Source organism: Pelophylax lessonae (assembly GCF_965119305.1).
Source record: "Pelophylax lessonae genome assembly, contig: HAP1_SCAFFOLD_465, whole genome shotgun sequence".
NCBI lineage: Eukaryota > Metazoa > Chordata > Amphibia > Anura > Ranidae > Pelophylax > Pelophylax lessonae.
The window spans coordinates 54,942-73,804 of record NW_028119879.1 but is presented as its reverse complement, the minus strand read 5'-3'; the positions used below and the strand labels follow the sequence as shown (position 1 = coordinate 73,804).

At 44.0% G+C, this 18,863-nt stretch overlaps 4 protein-coding genes across 4 annotated transcripts; 3 read left to right on the top strand and 1 right to left on the bottom strand.

The window, feature by feature from the left end:
* Positions 1-6,890: 6,890 nt before the first annotated feature.
* Positions 6,891-7,535, top strand: LOC309543883 (histone H1B-like; the record flags this gene model as incomplete). Its single annotated transcript, XM_082276299.1, has 1 exon — positions 6,891-7,535. The coding sequence occupies one exon, from the start codon at positions 6,891-6,893 to the stop codon at positions 7,533-7,535; it is 645 nt and encodes a 214-aa protein (XP_082132425.1).
* A 2,871-nt stretch (positions 7,536-10,406) lies between these two features.
* Positions 10,407-10,817, bottom strand: LOC309543885 (histone H3.2; the record flags this gene model as incomplete). The annotated part of the gene is made up of 1 exon (XM_082276301.1): positions 10,407-10,817. The coding sequence occupies one exon, from the start codon at positions 10,815-10,817 to the stop codon at positions 10,407-10,409; it is 411 nt and encodes a 136-aa protein (XP_082132427.1).
* Positions 10,818-13,814: 2,997 nt separating this feature from the next.
* Positions 13,815-14,126, top strand: LOC309543881 (histone H4; the record flags this gene model as incomplete). Its single annotated transcript, XM_082276298.1, has 1 exon — positions 13,815-14,126. One exon carries the CDS (start codon positions 13,815-13,817, stop codon positions 14,124-14,126), a length of 312 nt encoding a protein of 103 aa, XP_082132424.1.
* Positions 14,127-16,242: 2,116 nt separating this feature from the next.
* On the top strand, positions 16,243-16,623 carry LOC309543877 (histone H2B 1.1; the record flags this gene model as incomplete). The annotated part of the gene is made up of 1 exon (XM_082276295.1): positions 16,243-16,623. One exon carries the CDS (start codon positions 16,243-16,245, stop codon positions 16,621-16,623), a length of 381 nt encoding a protein of 126 aa, XP_082132421.1.
* Positions 16,624-18,863: the final 2,240 nt, after the last annotated feature.

Sequence of the window (18,863 nt, the reverse complement as noted above, 5' to 3'; positions counted from 1 at the left end):
GGATCACCCAGGATATGGGTCTCGACATGGACCAGCTCGACCTGACCGCTTGTCCTCCTGCTGCCTCACCTCCTCTATAGTGTCTAATTCTTTGGCTTCTACTCTTGCCCCCCCTCTCTTTCCACTTCCGACCCCTGATTGTCTTCACACGCCTCACAGGGTAGAGTTGTCCCGGATCTCCACGGTTATCAATGTTGTTTATTGTAGGCTATTTTATACTGTTACATTTGCCGTCTTCGGCTGTTTACATGCTTGTACCATTTTGAAAATTTTGTACATTTCTGTCATGTTTCTTTTGCCAACTTGAACTGGTTGTACATTTGTACTTTATCTTTTATGAACCAATAAAATATTTTGAAAAAAAAAAAAAAATTCCCCATCCCAGCACATCCCCCCCCCCCCCCATATCGATCCCACCTAGAAGTAATCATCTTCTCCCCACCCCTCCTAGTACAAATACTTTTGGGGGGATTGTCCTGGGGGGGGGGGGGGAATAAGAGAATTTGTACTAGGAGGGGTGGGGAGGAGATGATTACTTCATGGTGGGATCGATATGGGAGAGGGGGGGGGGGGATTGTGCTGAGATGGTGGAATTTGAGAGGTGACAGGATAAGATTTGTGCCCCCGGTGCAGACAGTTCACCCTTTCCTCCAGACCTCAGATACAGCGCGGCACATAAATCTGTGATCCTCCTCTTCTGACTGGCTCCTTCTCATCTTCATATGTCAGAGCGGAGGAGGAGCCTAGGAGAAGACAATTCCTCAAGCTTTGCACGGAGAGATGCGGCTTCAGAAGGGGAGAAGATTGCGGCTCAGGAATGACACTGGATGTCAGATCGGGACTATACAGAGTTTGTTATCCCCTCTCCTCCCAGCAAAAAATGTGGAAAGGGGGCGGGTAACAAACTCTGTATAGTCCCGATCTGACATCCAGTGTCATTCCTGAGCCGCAATCTTCTTCCCCTTCTGAAGCCGCATCTCTCCGCTAGCCCAGCTGTCTGTGCAAAGGTTTAGGAAATGTCTTCTCCTAGGCTCCTCCTCCGCTCTGACATATGAAGATGAGAAGGAAAAGCCGAAGTCCCGATCTGACGACCGCTACAGTGATAGGAGTCAGTGTGAAGCCTGGCGAGAAGAGAGAGAGAGAGTACATCCCGCTCTCTCCTCTCAACTAATAGCCACAGAAACACTCTTGGCAGCGCCCCCTCCACCTCCCATGCTAACGACGCCCAGGGCAGCCGACCCTGCCGCCCACCCCTTGTACCGGCCCTGGCCTCCATCACTTGTGTTAGTGAGAGGAATAGTGCTCCATCACTTGTGTTAGTGAGAGGAATAGTGCCCCTTCTTTGGGGCACATATTGATGTGTCCACTCTGTTCACTCCTCTCCTTCCTGTCTCTATCCTCTTGTAGTATTGTGAGCTTGGTTTCTCCCTGACTAAAGAGTGCCCATTGAAAATTGGAAGGAGGCAACCGCTGACCCTAAAACATTGTGAGTACTGACCAGAATTCTGTGCCCCAGTGAATACATGCAGATTCTCTTTACTCCAGAAGGCCCTTATATTTGCTGGCTTTGTGGTGTTCTCTTACATGGATTGTTTCAGTTATAATCTTCTGCTCTAGTGTACAGAGACTGCCTAGGAGAAAGAGAAGTGTCCTCTTGTTCTTCATTCTTCCTGGGGTATTCTCTAGTCTACTCTTGTATCTTTTCCAGGTTGTGATTTCATATAAAGTAACAATGTAAGGTGGGTGATTGTGGGATTTAAAATTGTAACAATGTTTCTGAGTGCAGCATAAATGTTCACTCAGTGCTGACACCTAGTGGTCAGTCGGGGTATAACACTTTGGTGTGTTTGCAGTAGAATAGAGGAATATATACAGTCAGAATGTGGAGATGATCTCCACAATCCAGAGAGAATCAGGATGCGACTAGAAGAAAATCTGGAGGCATCCAGAGCCCTGCAGAGGAGAGGACACAGCTGAGGCGTGAAAGAGGCAGAAATCACAAACGTACCATAAAAATAAATGACTTAAATGTCATAAAAAAAAAAAAAAAAAACTTAATTATTTTTTTTTTTTATTCCCCCAAACATACCTCAATTCTAATACTGAGCTCCATATTGTTCTGATCGGACAGTTACAGTATTTAGGGGAAATACTGGCACAAAAGATCAACACAACACTGCCACCGTGCGGCCATTTCATCAAACAGCAACAGGATGATTTATTTTTTTACGCTGTAATCGTAGAACAAAGACAATAAATGCGGCTCCAAAGGAAATACATAAAAATCATTGGATCAAACCATTTAAAAATTAAAAAAAATCTGATTGTTTCAACCCCCTTTAAGTGTGTGTCTACACATTTGTTCATCATTATTATTTTTTTTTTCCCTAGCAGGAATGTCATTTTCTGATCGTGATGAGTGATTTAATATATTTATTATTACCAAATGTGCATACAATGAAAGTTAGTGAATGTTATAGTGCATGGGGATGGGATGAGAGCTGTGATAGTAGAAATATCGGCTTAGAAGAGTCTTTAGGAGAATGTATTTCCACCCAACCATACAAAGAGCCCCACATATGTGTTTTTTTTTTTTGTCTCATTCTTTTTTTTTTTTTTTTCAAATATCATTTTATTGAAAAGTTTTCCTTCTCTTTTATAAAAAAACAAAAAAATAAACAGTACGACCACAATACATGTTTCTCTCATTCTTTATTAATGTGATAAATTGTATTATTACTGTCAGGAAAAGGGCACTCTAAAGGCAAACACTTTGTCTTCTTATTCACACTCAGACTTGTAATACAGGTGAATAGTAATGAGGGGAAATCTCTCATCTCTTTTCATTACAATATATCAGCATTGTTGTTGGGGGATGGGATTGGATCTTCTTATTGTACAACATTACAGGGACTGATCCTCATTGCTCTCCATCCTTTACTTCTGATGGATGATTACATATTCTATACATTCCAAACAAGAATCCTTCCAACTGAAAAGGAACACAAATCTCATCACCTCCTTCACACTCATCAGAAGACAAAATCCTATCTGAAGGAATCTCCCACAACTGCGATTGGATCAACTTTCCAATTCCTTCCTATAAATGGATCCCAGGAATTCCATAGACCGTTACAGTCATCTCCGATCCACTCAGCCGACCTTACCGGGAACATTGATCAACTCAGGGGGATTCATGAACCGAGAATAAGAAATACGTTGGAAATAATAATTTCAGGATGTTTCATTTCACAATACAGAATCCGCCCTGCTATAGAGATCAATGGAAAGTCTACAGAACAAGTATTTTCTGGGCTGAGAACAGAGAGATCTCACAATACATTTCTTTGGATTCCTCATAAGAAGACATTATTACTGGCTGATGAAGGAGACGCCCACAGCTGTGATTGGCTCAGATTTCCAATAGCAGTTTTCAAATTTGCCCGCCAGAATTGTGTAGATCGTTACATAGAAATATTCAGCCCTTTTATACCGCCAAATCCGACACGGAGGAGATCATCAGATGAGACATTTATCGGCTAAATCCCATTATTACTCCAATGCCATTCGTACAGAAGGATTCTCTGTTACTAAACCATGAGAAAACACTTCAATATGTTCTCAGAATCCAGGATCTCACCACTGCTACACACACAGCATGATAGAGAAATGTATTCTATTATAGATCTCTACTTTTCTATATATGATGGGGAAATCATCACATACAGATCTGATCATCAATTTATGTCTCTTTCAGACATTTATCAGTGAAAGATTGTCCTCATATCACAAGCAGAATATGTATAACAAGAAATGTCTGGTAGTAACCATGACACATAAATATGTACAATGAATGAATAAAGAAACTATTTCATGCCTTAAGAACCAGATCGGTTTCCTCTTTGTATCACACAATCCGCCAAATGTTACAAGGTTCTAAGAACGTAAAATTCTCTACAGAATACGAATATGTTGTGGCCACGCCCCTTTCGATTAGTCTCCTATCAGGTCCGCTCAGGTTTAATCAGGGAAGAGGTGTTATTCGTATATATAATTTCTTTTTTTAGAGTAATATTCTATAAATATGACATCGTTTTTGACAATAATATCTGGTGATTCGGAGGATAAACGCCAACACCTACCCACTTCACCCCAACAAAGGTCCTTCTCAGGGCCACCCACCTTCTCATACAAAGGGCTGTCTATGTTGATATTTATACATTGCTACCGGAGTTATGTGAGTTTCTAGCAATTTTAGAACAAATTTGTGGAGAAAGAAGGTTCTTTTTAGCTGAACATACACTAAAAGATCCGATTGTACATTTTTCTTTAGTACAAAACTAAAAGGCACTTTATAGCTAACCGACGATTTTTAAAAAAGATTGCATAGTATGTGGCCAGTGTTTAGAATGGCAGCAGATTTCCGTTGGTTAAGATTTCCTTAACCTGCAAATAAAGGCACACTTATCTTTTCAGAAGCCATTTGCAGTGAGGATCCAGACTGGGCCCTCCATCCAGCACTGTGCAGGAGGACGAGGGAGAGGTGGCAAAGTCCCTTTCTGAGGTATGAAGGTGTCTCCTGGATACTCTTACTCTCCTTTCCTCCCATTGATTGGATGCATTTTCATCAAAATGCAGAAAGAGGAATCTGATCCAATGCTTTCCGACCCTCTCTCACTATTTCCTTCTCACCTGCAATGACAATTATATATATATAAATTAAGATCTGCATGCACAGCGTCTAAAGGGCCATACACACTATAAGATTTTCTGAAGACTTTTTTCCTTCAGACTTACCAAAACCATATAATATGAGGTCATACCTATACACTTTCAATTTGTATGCAATCTGGCAGGCCCTTGCACTACATAGAAAAGGTGAATCTGAAGGAAATCTAACCACAAAAGTTGGATAGTGTGTATCCAGCTTTACTCTGAATCCTGAACCTGGATTTGGGTCCCATATCCTAGCAATGTGTCTAATCCAAAGGATGGAGGACAATGGAAACCAGTCCCTATAAGGAGATCATCTGCTTATCTAAATTCACATCAATTCAATGTGTTATATTAGACAATAAAATCATAGAGACTCATAATTGCTGTTAGGACAGACAGGTGTCATTATAACACATTGCCCCACCCCCACCCCCACCCGGATCACAATCTTCGGTGTCTAATTATACAATCAGATCTCCCAAACATGCATGTCCGGCTCCTTCTTAGATAGAAGTGGGTGGCTCTGAGAAGATCCATTGGGTTTGGTAATAGAAAATAATTGATTGGGTTTACTTGGCGGGCTTGTGGAAGGAATCTTCGAGGATTTTACCGCTTTGGAGGAAATATTTGGAAGCTGAAAACCGACACAAGTGATGTCATTTGGAGGAAGATGAACAGATTTATGAATAGAACTTCTACAATGTCGGATTTAGCGGTATAATGCGGCTGAATCTTCCTAACGGCCAGTAGAATTATGGCGGGAGATTTAAATATAGCAACTAGGAGCCATCATAGACGTGGTCTATTAATAGCCAAGAGGGAAAATAATTTCTGGAAATATGGAGTACAATGTGTTCTGACATTGGAGCTCTATGTAGGTGTGCATGGTTTTGGTTGGATGAGTTTAGCGGTGCGTAGACGATCAGCATAGAAAGATTGGAATGAAAAGAGATGAGAGAATGATGTCCTGTGATCACATTTCCCCTCATTACTATTCACCTGCATTACAAGTCTGAGTGCGATAAGAAGACAAAGTGTTTGCCTTTAGAGTGCACTTCATCTGACAGTAATAATACAATTTATCACATTGATAAAATATATCCTTTTTGAAGAATAGGAATAAAAACTGCGTATGTCCGGCTCTTTGTACAGAGATGTGGGTGACACGTTTGTGATGCTTCGATAAATATATCGTATTTGACTATTTTCCTCCTTTCACTGTAAATTTGGAAATTTGTTGAATTATGAGATAAATGGACTTTTGATGTGATTAGGATCATGGAAAGCTTTTTTCTTGGCGCTGTATATTTTCCGGATTAGCCGGAATTGATTAACACTAGAAGAGCGGTGCTTGGAATGGAGGGGGGCAGATTACATTTTAATAGAGGGGAGGTCTTCCAGAGTGACTTCTTTACCTCTATATGACATTATACCTGAGTAGCCGCCAGTATAGATTTGCAGCAATATGTGACAATAAACATACTCAGAGTATTTGTATAAAAACATGTTTATCATGGTGAGCAGATAATGATACATTGTATATTAAACATGACATTGTGTAATCAGCTGAGACATTTGTATGTATAACAATCTCTCCCATCACATCACACAAGGATCTCATGTCACCGGCTGATGTTTTTCTTCCAGGCTCCTTCTACTCAGCTATAAATGAGCAGAGTTCTGTATTAGAGGGAAATGTTTCCTGGTGGTCACTCTTTACTCATCTAATGTGAAGATCATTCTAGAGGGAGATGTGAGAAGATTGTTTTCTGTGTAGAATTTGTGTAGAAAAGAAGATAGAAGGAAGAATGGGACACACACTCAGGAGGATGGAGGTGTTTGCAGCCTCTGTGTTCAGCCTCCTCAGCAGCTCCTGGCAGCTGTAAGTGACCCCCGATAAGTGACAGTCCAGTGAGCAGATCGGGTCCCCGATGAAGATCGGACAGCGTTCTATTTCACATAAAAGTCGGTTTTCTATCTACTGGGGAAACACAACAAGAGAGAGAAGATTCTCCAACTACTCCATGATACTGAGTGGGCGTGTCTGATGTGTAACCAATAGCAGAGCAGGAGGATTGTTGTGTACCGACCAATAGCAGTGCAGGACGTTTAACTATATAATCCCAGAAGAGGTGAGTGGGGAAGTTTATCTGTCCAATAGACTTTCTAGAATCATGTCTGAGACTGAGAGCGCCCCAGCCGCCGCTCCTCCAGCGGAGCCCGCCGCCAAGAAGAAGGCGACTAAGAAGGCGGCAGCCGGAGGAGGGAAGAAAGGCAGCAAGAAGCCGTCCGGTCCCAGCGTGTCCGATCTCATCGTCACAGCCGTGGCCGCTTCCAAGGAGCGCAGCGGGGTCTCCCTGGCCGCCCTCAAGAAGCTCCTGGCCGCCTCAGGATACGATGTGGAGAAGAACAACAACCGCCTCAAGGTCGCCATCAGGGCGCTGGTGACTAAGGGGAGCCTCGTCCAGGTGAAAGGACATGGAGCCTCCGGATCCTTCAAGATCAACAAGAAGCAGCAAGAGGGCGACAAGGCCAAGAAAGCCCCCAAAAAGAAGCCATCAGCTGCGGCCAAAAAGCCAGCCAAGTCCCCTAAGAAACCGGCGGCCAAGTCCCCCAAGAAGGCAGTAAAATCCCCCAAGAAGTCGGCCAAGAGCCCCAAGAAACCGGCAAAGGCTGCAGCTGCCAAGAAGGTGACAAAGAGCCCCAAGAAGCCCAAAGCTGCACCCAAGCCCAAAAAAGCCGCCAAGAGTCCGGCTAAGAAGGCGGCCAAACCCAAGGCAGCAGCCAAGCCCAAGAAGGCCGCTCCGAAGAAGAAATAAATCCAAGCAGCCGGAGGCCTCCTTCATCTACACCCCCCAAAGGCTCTTCTCAGAGCCACCCACCTCCTCCTAACAGAGCTACACATACCTACCTACACTCACCTCCTCCTAACTGAGCCACACATACCTACCTACACCCACCTCCTCCTAACAGAGCCACACATACCTACCTACACCCACCTCCTCCTAACAGAGCCACACCTACCTACCTACACCCACCTCCTCCTAACAGAGCCACACATACCTACCTACACCCACCTCCTCCTAACAGCCACACATACCTACCTACACCCACATCATCCTAACAGAGCCACACATACCTACCTACACCCACCTCCTCCTAACTGAGCCACACATACCTACCTACACTCACCTCCTCCTAACAGAGCCACACATACCTACCTACACCCACCTCCTCCTAACTGAGCCACACATACCTACCTACACCCACCTCCTCCTAACAGAGCCACACATACCTACCTACACTCACCTCATCCTAACAGAGCCACACATACCTACCTACACCCACATCATCCTAACAGAGCTACACATACCTACCTACACTCACCTCATCCTAACAGAGCCACACATACCTACCTACACCCACCTCCTCCTAACAGAGCCACACCTACCTACCTACACCCACCTCCTCCTAACAGAGCCACACATACCTACCTACACCCACCTCCTCCTAACAGCCACACATACCTACCTACACTCACCTCCTCCTAACAGAGCCACACATACCTACCTACACCCACCTCCTCCTAACTGAGCCACACATACCTACCTACACCCACCTCCTCCTAACAGAGCCACACATACCTACCTACACCCACCTCCTCCTAACAGAGCCACACCTACCTACCTACACCCACCTCCTCCTAACAGAGCCACACCTACCTACCTACACCCACCTCCTCCTAACAGCCACACATACCTACCTACACTCACCTCCTCCTAACAGAGCCACACATACCTACCTACACCCACCTCCTCCTAACTGAGCCACACATACCTACCTACACCCACCTCCTCCTAACAGAGCCACACATACCTACCTACACTCACCTCATCCTAACAGAGCCACACATACCTACCTACACCCACATCATCCTAACAGAGCTACACATACCTACCTACACTCACCTCATCCTAACAGAGCCACACATACCTACCTACACCCACCTCCTCCTAACAGAGCTACACATACCTGCCTACACCCACCTCCTCCTAACAGAGCCACACATACCTACCTACACCCACCTCCTCCTAACTGAGCCACACATACCTACCTACACTCACCTCCTCCTAACTGAGCCACACATACCTACCTACACCCACCTCCTCCTAACTGAGCCACACATACCTACCTACACCCACCTCCTCCTAACAGAGCCACACATACCTACCTACACCCACATCATCCTAACAGAGCCACACATACCTACCTACACCCACCTCCTCCTAACAGAGCCACACATACCTACCTACACCCACCTCCTCCTAACAGAGCCACACCTACCTACCTACACCCACCTCCTCCTAACAGAGCCACACATACCTACACCCACCTCCTCCTAACAGAGCCACACATACCTACCTACACCCACCTCCTCCTAACAGAGCCACACATACCTACCTACACCCACGGCACACAGTGCTCCGCATCTCTTCTACACATCTAATAGCACACAGACATCAGAGATGGGCGCTGATCAATATTTCCTCTTCTAGATCATTCACTTGTTTTAGAATGTAAAAGTTTAAAGGAGAATCATTCTAATGATCGGGAGATCTCATCCTCCGCTCATCTTACAATGATTAGGAAGTCTCCTGTGTTGAGAATGTTATAACTTTTTGAGAAGATAAATCTGTATGATTACCTAAAAGCTCCTATTGGCTGATATATATAATTTATATTCAATTGCCTGCCAATATTTTAATGGTTTAAAATATTTGCAGTAACAGTGGAACCCCAACATGGGCGTCGTGCGATAATAAGTAAAGAGAAACTACTGCTCGTAATCCCCCCCCCCCCCCCTATCCTCATATCCGTACACAATAGTGCTGAGTGAGGGATGGGCAGGAAAATGAATCTCCATACAGATGAATTGTTTTCCTCTCCAATCCCGGATGTATTCTTCCCTGTAATGTGTCCGTGTGTGATCTCCTGTGATGACACAGTTCTAGTATGGGGGGAGGGGAGATAGAGGAAAAATCCCTCCTGATCCCCATAGTGACATCTCCATGTGGACTGTGTAAGGTTTACCCCCCTCCCCCCACAAATTAAATGGGCTGATTGGTCATCAGCTCTCTAAGCACGATTCCTAATGACTCGAGATCGATTCCATTGTTTGAAATAAGAAATTATTACGTTTCTAGAAAATGCAACTATGTGTCTCCTGAGAGAATGGGAACCAAAGAGACAAAGATTGTTTAATCTGTTCCTAGGAAAGTGTGTTTTACCGTTAAATATTGTAACATTGTATCTATTAGGGAAGATATAGAGGAAGTGTGAATTGTGTTACAGATGAGTTCCATTGTATTTATTACAATAAATCGGCAAGAGAAAGGATGTCCCTTCTAGATGAGAAATGGGAATGTTTTCTGTGTAATTATATTAGAGGTGAGCTTTACTTCCACACTGAGCTTCGGAGCGCAGAGAAGGGAGAGAAAAGAAAGATGTGGTGAAGGTGATCCCGGGGAATGTATAGGAATGTAGTAGCCGGTATTTTCCAGCATGTAGTCGGTGTGATGAGGTAGTATATATATATAGAGCTCTGTATATAGGAGGATGTGGTGGCTCTGAAAAGAGCCTTTGTGTTGGGATGATGGGAGTAGTAGTAGGAGTGGTGGTGCCCTCCCCTTCTATGCCCTCTCTCCGCGGATGCGGCGTGCCAGCTGTATGTCTTTGGGCATGATGGTGACTCTCTTGGCGTGGATGGCGCAGAGGTTGGTGTCCTCGAAGAGTCCGACGAGATAAGCCTCTGAAGCCTCTTGCAGAGCCATGACGGCGGAGCTCTGGAAGCGCAGGTCGGTCTTGAAGTCCTGGGCGATCTCTCGGACGAGGCGCTGGAAGGGCAGCTTGCGGATGAGCAGCTCGGTGGATTTCTGGTAGCGGCGGATCTCTCGGAGAGCCACGGTGCCGGGCCTGTAGCGGTGAGGCTTCTTGACTCCGCCGGTGGCCGGGGCGCTCTTGCGGGCGGCTTTGGTGGCCAGCTGCTTGCGGGGAGCTTTCCCTCCGGTGGACTTCCGGGCGGTCTGCTTGGTTCTCGCCATCTTTACTAAACTCTCTGCTGGAACAGTGAATGTGAGGCATTGCCGCTCTGCGGAGCCATTTATACACAGCACTGCCTTCCGATTGGACAAGTAACTCACACGCCTTTCAATGATTGGTTTTCTTAAAAAAAGCGGCATTTTTAAAATGCCCGCCAAAATCTGTACGTTATCTTTGTAAGTAGAGTCACCATCTTTGTGTGGGATGGGGGAGGGGAGTTACTTTACATCATACAAGCGATCTCTATTCTCAAAAAGAGAAAACATTCATCAGACATATCTTTATAGATTTAGGAATCATAGACTGTGAGAATGGACTGGCGGTAGATCTCTACCTTTCTATATGATGGGAAATAAAGGATTCCATGTTTCATTATCAGATCTGTGTAGGATCATGGAACTGACCTCTATCAGACATGTAGCAGTTATAGATTTCCTCATATTAAAACTAGAATAAGAAAAAAGTGAAATGACTGGTAGAAATCATGGCACTGCCAGATATGTACAATGAATCAATAACACAAATATTTCATGTCTGAAGAAGCAGATCTGTCCCCTCTTAGAAACATTGTAAACATGTTGCTGGTTTCTAGTTACAAAGTAAATGAAATTCTCTTCGGAGTATTGAATGGCTGAGGATCCTTTCTATCAGTTTTCCTTCCTGCCAAATGAGAAAATATTCATCAGAAATATGATATAAAATAAAAAAAGATCGGAGATTCCTAATCGGTGTAAGAATTAGAAGATCTGAGATTGGACAGTTTTTCTCCATAATACAGTAAATGAGATGACAGAAAATCCTCCTCCGATCTCACTGATCTGATTATTCCGTTCTTAGTGAATAACAAGTAGAAAGTTGACTTGCACAGCTTATTCCATCCAGCACAATTCTGTACTAACATGGAGGGACAGATCTCTGAGCAGACAATGAATCGTCCCCCCAGCATTGCCCTCCCTGCTCCGGGCAGATCTGGGATCAGTCGGTGTCATTGTTTCCAGATGGATCAGCGCTCAGGAAGTTTTCTATCAGATCCATTTGAATGAAATTGAACTAAACTGCTCCAATGTATTCTCTATGGAGGAGAAACACTGACACCTGCTGGTAAAAAGAGGAATGACTTCCGTGCGGGGATCTGTGAAGAGATACAATGTAATTTCATGGCTTCCTTTCCGAATCCATAGGAACAGAATAAAACGGATTAGTGTGTGCAGTTTGATAACAGAATTACAATTCATAGCTGAAGATCTGAGGAAATGGCATCCAGACTGCAAAATTTATCGGATTATTTTGCATGTTTTTTTTGTGTCAGATAAAACCTTTAGAAGTCGGCAGATGAGGGATCGCTCGGTGCGATCATTATTTCTAGATGTCCCATGTGGATCAGTATTAAATCCTAACACCTATTGCTGAATTCCCCTTTCAATCAAATCCCTGTGTAATAATTATAATAGGTGTGCCGCTACTGCACCTTTCACACATAGATAGATAGATTTTCGGTCGGTCGGTCGGTCGGTCGGTCGGTCGGTCGGTCGGTCTGTCTGTCTGTCTGTCTGTCTGTCTGTCTGTCTGTCTGTCTGTCTGTCTGTCTGTCTGTCTGTCTGTCTGTCTGTCTGTCTGTCTGTCTGTCTGTCTGTCTGTCTGTCTGTCATCTTATGTGGATCTAAGATCGATCTGTAATGAATGATCAATTTGTCTATACAGTGGTACACTTCTAATTAAACAAGTAGGCTAAAAGATCTGATTGCTGAGAATGGGGCATGTTTGATCCAGGGTGTATTGCTGCAGAATAACACATTAACTGATACAGTGCAATGATGTGGTGAGATTGGTTGGTGTATGAGCACTGAGGGATGGAATTGGTTTGTACCCCTCTGGTTATGTGCAGCAGCTGTGCAGGGTCCTATCCCATTCTAATAGAAGATGATGAGAGATCCGGGATTCTGGAGACATAATACATTGTGTGACATCTCATCTGTTCCAGGACTCTGGGGGAACATGACTTGTGAGAGATCAGCAAAGGGTTCTAGATGTCACAATCTATCCGTGCAGTGTATGACCTGAAGGAACCCAGAGCCGAGCGTTCATTGTGGGGACTTTATATAGTAATCTGGATAGGAAGGTCACCAGTGGAAGGTGTTAGAACATCTGTTATAAACAGGAGGATGGATTGAGGGGAGAACTTTATATGCAGGAAGCGTTAATGGTCTATGAAGTCTTCTCTGGTCAAAATATGTAATAAAAAGTCGGCTAAACGATTGTGATAATTATTGGGAAGGAAATGGATTTCTAGAAAATATTGGAAAACTGATAATTCTTCATAAGACTATTGTCTAAATGTTGGGGTGGCTAGAAGAATTTTAGTTTCCATATTGATGGAAAAAAAAGGGGGAGGGCAGTTGTATGGACATTTGAGTGCGCTCACATCTCTGGTATTCTTCTTTCTTTTTTCCGGTTGGGGTCATTTATCTAGGAGATCTGCACTCTACTAAAAGCTGGGAGGTATTATGTCTCGTTTTGGGTGGGGTGGGGGTGTTACAAATGCTGCATTTTATGGTATTTTTGCGATTTCTATGTACTTCATAATATATTATTTTATATATTCTTTTTTTATATTAGGATACTATTATATTTTATTCACTGAATGTGAATATTCCGATGTCTGAGTATGTAGTGAGGACATTTATTTGGAGGATCCTGGGTGACGTCAGAGACATGACCTCACCAGTAATGATGATCAGGTAACATCCAATGGTCACCCAAAAGGAGTGAAATGTTGTTCTTTCTATTGAACAAAGAGCATCATCGAGCGGGAAATTCAAATCACGGAACTGCTGAGGATTGGATGATTGAGAGCACAGAGAGGCGGACTTATTGTGACGTCTGGACGCGCCCTCCTCCAACCCCTCCCCCTTATTCTCCATCAGGTCCGCATATGCTGCATATAAAGCGAGGCTGGGTGCTTTTACTTCACATTCGTCTGATACACGAAGAGCTTGGAGATGTCTGGTCGCGGTAAAGGAGGAAAGGGTCTGGGGAAAGGAGGCGCTAAGCGCCACAGGAAGGTGCTCCGGGACAACATCCAGGGCATCACCAAACCCGCCATCCGACGTTTGGCCCGCAGAGGGGGTGTCAAGCGCATCTCCGGTCTCATCTATGAGGAGACCCGCGGAGTGCTTAAAGTCTTCCTAGAGAATGTCATCCGCGATGCCGTCACCTACACCGAGCACGCCAAGAGGAAGACCGTCACCGCCATGGATGTCGTCTATGCGCTCAAACGCCAGGGCCGCACTCTCTACGGATTCGGAGGCTAAACCCCAACATCCACCGACCCACTTCACCTTAACAAAGGTCCTTCTCAGGGCCACCCACCTTCTCCTACAAAGAGCTGTAACCATTTATTTCTCTTAGATCAACTTTTATCACGTCGGAATGAAAGCTTTTTAGCTAAACACATATTAATCCGATTGTACAACTTTATTTTACTTGGAATACAACAGATCGAAGCGATCTAGTGTTTATATTCTCTCCGCTTACAATATCGTTAGATCACTTTATTATTTTTCAGCTAGCTTGTTGAGACACCGATAAACCCCTTTCTTAGGCATTATTTCCAGTCACCTCACATTTCTTTATAGAAAAATTCGGGGTGTGATAAGGGGACAATAAATATCGCTCAGTGACATTTCTAGATGATCATTACTCTATTTTCTCATCATAAAGAAAGGTAGAAGTCATGTGACTGTCGTGTTCTGTGTATAGCGGTGGATTCCGAGCACTTGCAATAAAGGACATTTTTTGGTCAGTAATAATCCGGTCACCCCTCTCTAATCTGATTGAAATTAAAGTGTTGATGTTTTTCCAATCAAAGTTGATCTCAGTATTCAGGGTCGGATTTGGCGGTATAAAAGAAATGGATTTTTGTGTAACGATTTACACAATTCAGGCGGGTGAAATTTGAAATATTGGCCAATCAGAGTTGTGGGAGATCCCACAGCCAGCCACTAATGTCTTTCCTATGAGTACAAAGAAAGTGTGCGCTCCCTCTCCTTTCTCAGAGTAGAGGTCACGTGTTCAGTGACTTTCTAATCATCTCTACAGCAGGGCGGACTCTGAAGTATCAAACAACAAAACGGACGTTTATCAATGTATGGATTATCGTTGTGAAATAAAGGGACCGTTGATGAATGTTCCACAATAGAAGCTGCTGTATTATCGTGATGGTAGATGGGAAGTGTAAAGAGAATTGTGGCGGGAAACATGAAGATTGCAGCAATCAGAACTGTGAGATTCCATGAGAGATGACATGACAATGTATATTTGTGTTGCGGTGAGAGTGAAGGAGGGGGGGGGGGGGGATTGTTATTTCTAGAATGATTTAAAGTAAAGGATGGAGGAGAATGAAGAGGAGTCCCTGTAATGAGAGGACATTGCTCTATAAAAAGGGACACTGAAAGCGTTCCAATATAAACATCTATCATCATTTCTTATTACTGCCACGTGTCATCCTAAGACATTGTTCCCCCCCATGGGGAATCACACCTTCTAGTCATAGTAAGTATTTTATTTCCTACCTGGAAAATAAATGCAATCTTTCATTGTTACAATTAGATCTCCGAATAACAATGTAGATGTATGCAGCTCTATGTATGGATGGGTGGGTGGCTCTGAAAAGAGCCGTTGTGTTGGGTGACGTGGATGAACCGGTGGTGATTACTTGGTCTTGGCGGCCTTGTGGCTCTCGGTCTTCTTGGGCAGCAGCACGGCCTGGATGTTGGGTAGGACTCCTCCCTGGGCGATGGTGACGCCCCCGAGCAGCTTGTTGAGCTCCTCGTCGTTGCGGACTGCCAGCTGGAGGTGTCGGGGGATGATGCGGGTCTTCTTGTTGTCGCGGGCGGCGTTACCGGCCAGCTCGAGGATCTCAGCGGTGAGATACTCGAGGACGGCGGCCAGATAAACGGAAGCTCCGGCCCCAACCCGCTCGGCATAGTTACCCTTCCTGAGCAGACGGTGAACACGACCGACTGGGAACTGCAGACCAGCCCGGGATGATCGGGTCTTGGCCTTAGCCCGAACCTTTCCTCCTTGTTTACCGCGGCCAGACATGTCTCTGTGATATTGGAGTTCTCAAAGAGATATGAATGGCTGCAGCCGCTCCCTTTCCTGTTATACTTTGAATGATATGACGTCTCGCTCTATGATTGGCCACGTTTGAAGCCAGCCAATGCTCTCTAGGTTTGCATCTAGACCAATCGGTAAACGAGGAAGGAAAGCATGACGTCACTCCCCATCACATGACCATGTCTTTCAATAGAAGAGTGAGGAGGAAGGCAGCTCATTTGCATAGGACAGCCTATATAAGCAGCACATGAGGGCAGCGCCAGTACACTTTATCTTCTCAGAGCGGAGAAAACATTCTTATCCCTTATCATGCCTGAACCAGCCAAGTCCGCCCCGGCGCCCAAGAAGGGCTCCAAGAAAGCCGTGACCAAGAGCCAGAAGAAGGACGGCAAGAAGCGGAGGAAGAGCAGGAAGGAGAGTTATGCCATCTACGTCTACAAGGTGCTCAAGCAGGTCCACCCCGACACCGGCATCTCCTCCAAGGCCATGAGCATCATGAACTCCTTCGTCAATGACATCTTCGAGCGCATCGCCGGCGAAGCTTCCCGCCTGGCTCATTACAACAAGCGCTCCACCATCACCTCCCGGGAGATACAGACCGCTGTCCGCCTCCTCCTGCCCGGAGAGCTGGCCAAGCACGCCGTCTCCGAGGGCACCAAGGCCGTCACCAAGTACACCAGCGCCAAGTAATACCCCTCCCCCATCCATCACCCCAACAACACACAAAGGCTCTTCTAAGAGCCACCCACATACTACACAACCGAGCTGTCATACAATTTTTATGTATCGTACAATTTATTACTTTTACAAGTTTTAGCTCTTCGGATAATTTAAAATGGCATCATTAATAATCTTGAGATGAGAAGTAGGTCGGTCAGACTGGAAGGGGAATGAATAAAACCTTCTAATCTCATCCTTCTTTATTGCGGAGATCGTCTCCCCTTTCTGGCTGTATACATTTCCTATTCCTCGCCTTGTACTGCACACACCCAACTGCTCTAATCACCTCTGCTGCATTGTTACAATGAGAGATTCTCCGCAATCTCCCGCCTTACATTGTTCCTTTATCTGGGAAGATCATGAAGCTTTTATTCCGCAACACAATGGGGGATAGAAGCAAGAAAAGTGAAACATTATATCTGCTCAGTCATCTCAGATCGGCTAATCCGACACTGACAATTATTCATAGAAAATATCACTCTTTCCCGGACAGTCCCTTCAATTCCAGGAAATATATATGTAGAAATATTATTGTTCTGTTTTAAGGTTTGATTTTGCACATCAGAATACAGAAGTTGCTCTGTTATTGGATGTTTGTTATAGAGAACTATGAGAAGTCTACGGAACAAATATTTTCTAGGCTGAAAACGGAGATAAATCTCCTAATAAAATTCTTTGGATTCCTCATAAAGACATCGCTGCCTAAATAAGACTGATAATGAAACCGCTCACAGTTCTGATTGGCTCAGATCTGAAATAGCTATTTTCAAATTTCCCGCCTGAATTGTGAAAACGTTACAGAGAAATAATCAACCCCATTATAACACCAAATCCCACACTGAGATCATCAGAGGAGATATTTATCCGATAAATATCTTTAACACTTTATTTTCAGGCAGATTCGATTAATATGGAATAAACAGAAATAGAAATGAAAGATTATTGAATAATGTAAAACATTTCCATATGTTCAAAATGCAGAATCCCTACCCCCCCCCCCCCCCCCCCCACACACACACACACTGCTACATACAGAACATGATAGTGAGATTACTTCTCTCATAGATCTCTACCTTTCTATGTGATTGGAAATAAAGTATTACATGTTTCATTATCAGATCTGTATATGATCGGGGAACTGGCCGATAATTAATGTTTCATTTTTCAGACATGACATGTAGCCGTTACGGATTTCCCCCCTACATCCTAAAATAAAGGAAAAGTGAAAGGGCTGGTAAAAATCTGTAGTAATCACAACACTGCCAGATAAATATATACAAATAATCAATAAACACAGTTTTTGTAACTAGATATCAGAAAAATGTTAACAATGTGTCTAAGTAAGTGAAATTCTCTGCAGAGTATTGAATGGCTGTGACCCCGCCCCTTCCATCAGTCTTCCATCAGGTCAGCTTTTTCTTATAAGCAAGAATGCAGGCCTTTTTTTTTTTTTTTTTTTTTACAGTAATATTGTATAAATATGAAATTGTTATGATGTGTGACAGATGAATGTTTTCTGTGTAATCTCCAAGGAAGAACGAGGAAACCGCAGTAAAGGAAGAATAGCGCCAAATATGAACAGGGAATGGATGAAGAGAGGATTTCTGTACATTTCACTGTTTCCTTCATTTCTATTACTTGTGCAAGTAAAGTCTTCTATTTATTGTTGTAGTCCCACCCCCTCCCCCATATAATGTGAAAAATAGAATTAGGGTAATGCGAATTTTCCTGACCCTACAACAGCTCCAGAATAGGTGGAAGGAAAATCAATCAATGTTGTCTCTATTAGATCATCACAAATATGTTTAAAAACAGCAAAATGTATTGCAGTTAGTGCTGAGCTCCGACTATGTCACCCCGTTGTCATCTACTGATCCATCAAACGGTTCTCTGCACCTTATCATTGGATTATGGGTCCCATATCCCAACAATGTGTCTAATCTAAAGGATGGAGGGCAATGGACACCAAGGAGATCACCTGCTTATCTAAACTCACATCAATTCAATGTGTTATATTAGACTTTAAAATCATATAAAAAAAAAAACTTAATTGCTGTTAGGACGGACAGGTGTCATTATAGCACATTGTCCCCCCACCCGGATCACAATTTTCGGTGTCTAATTATACAATCAGATCTCCCACACATGTATGTCCGGCTCCTTCTTAGATAGAAGTGGGTGACTCTGAGAAGATCCGTTGGGTTTGGTAA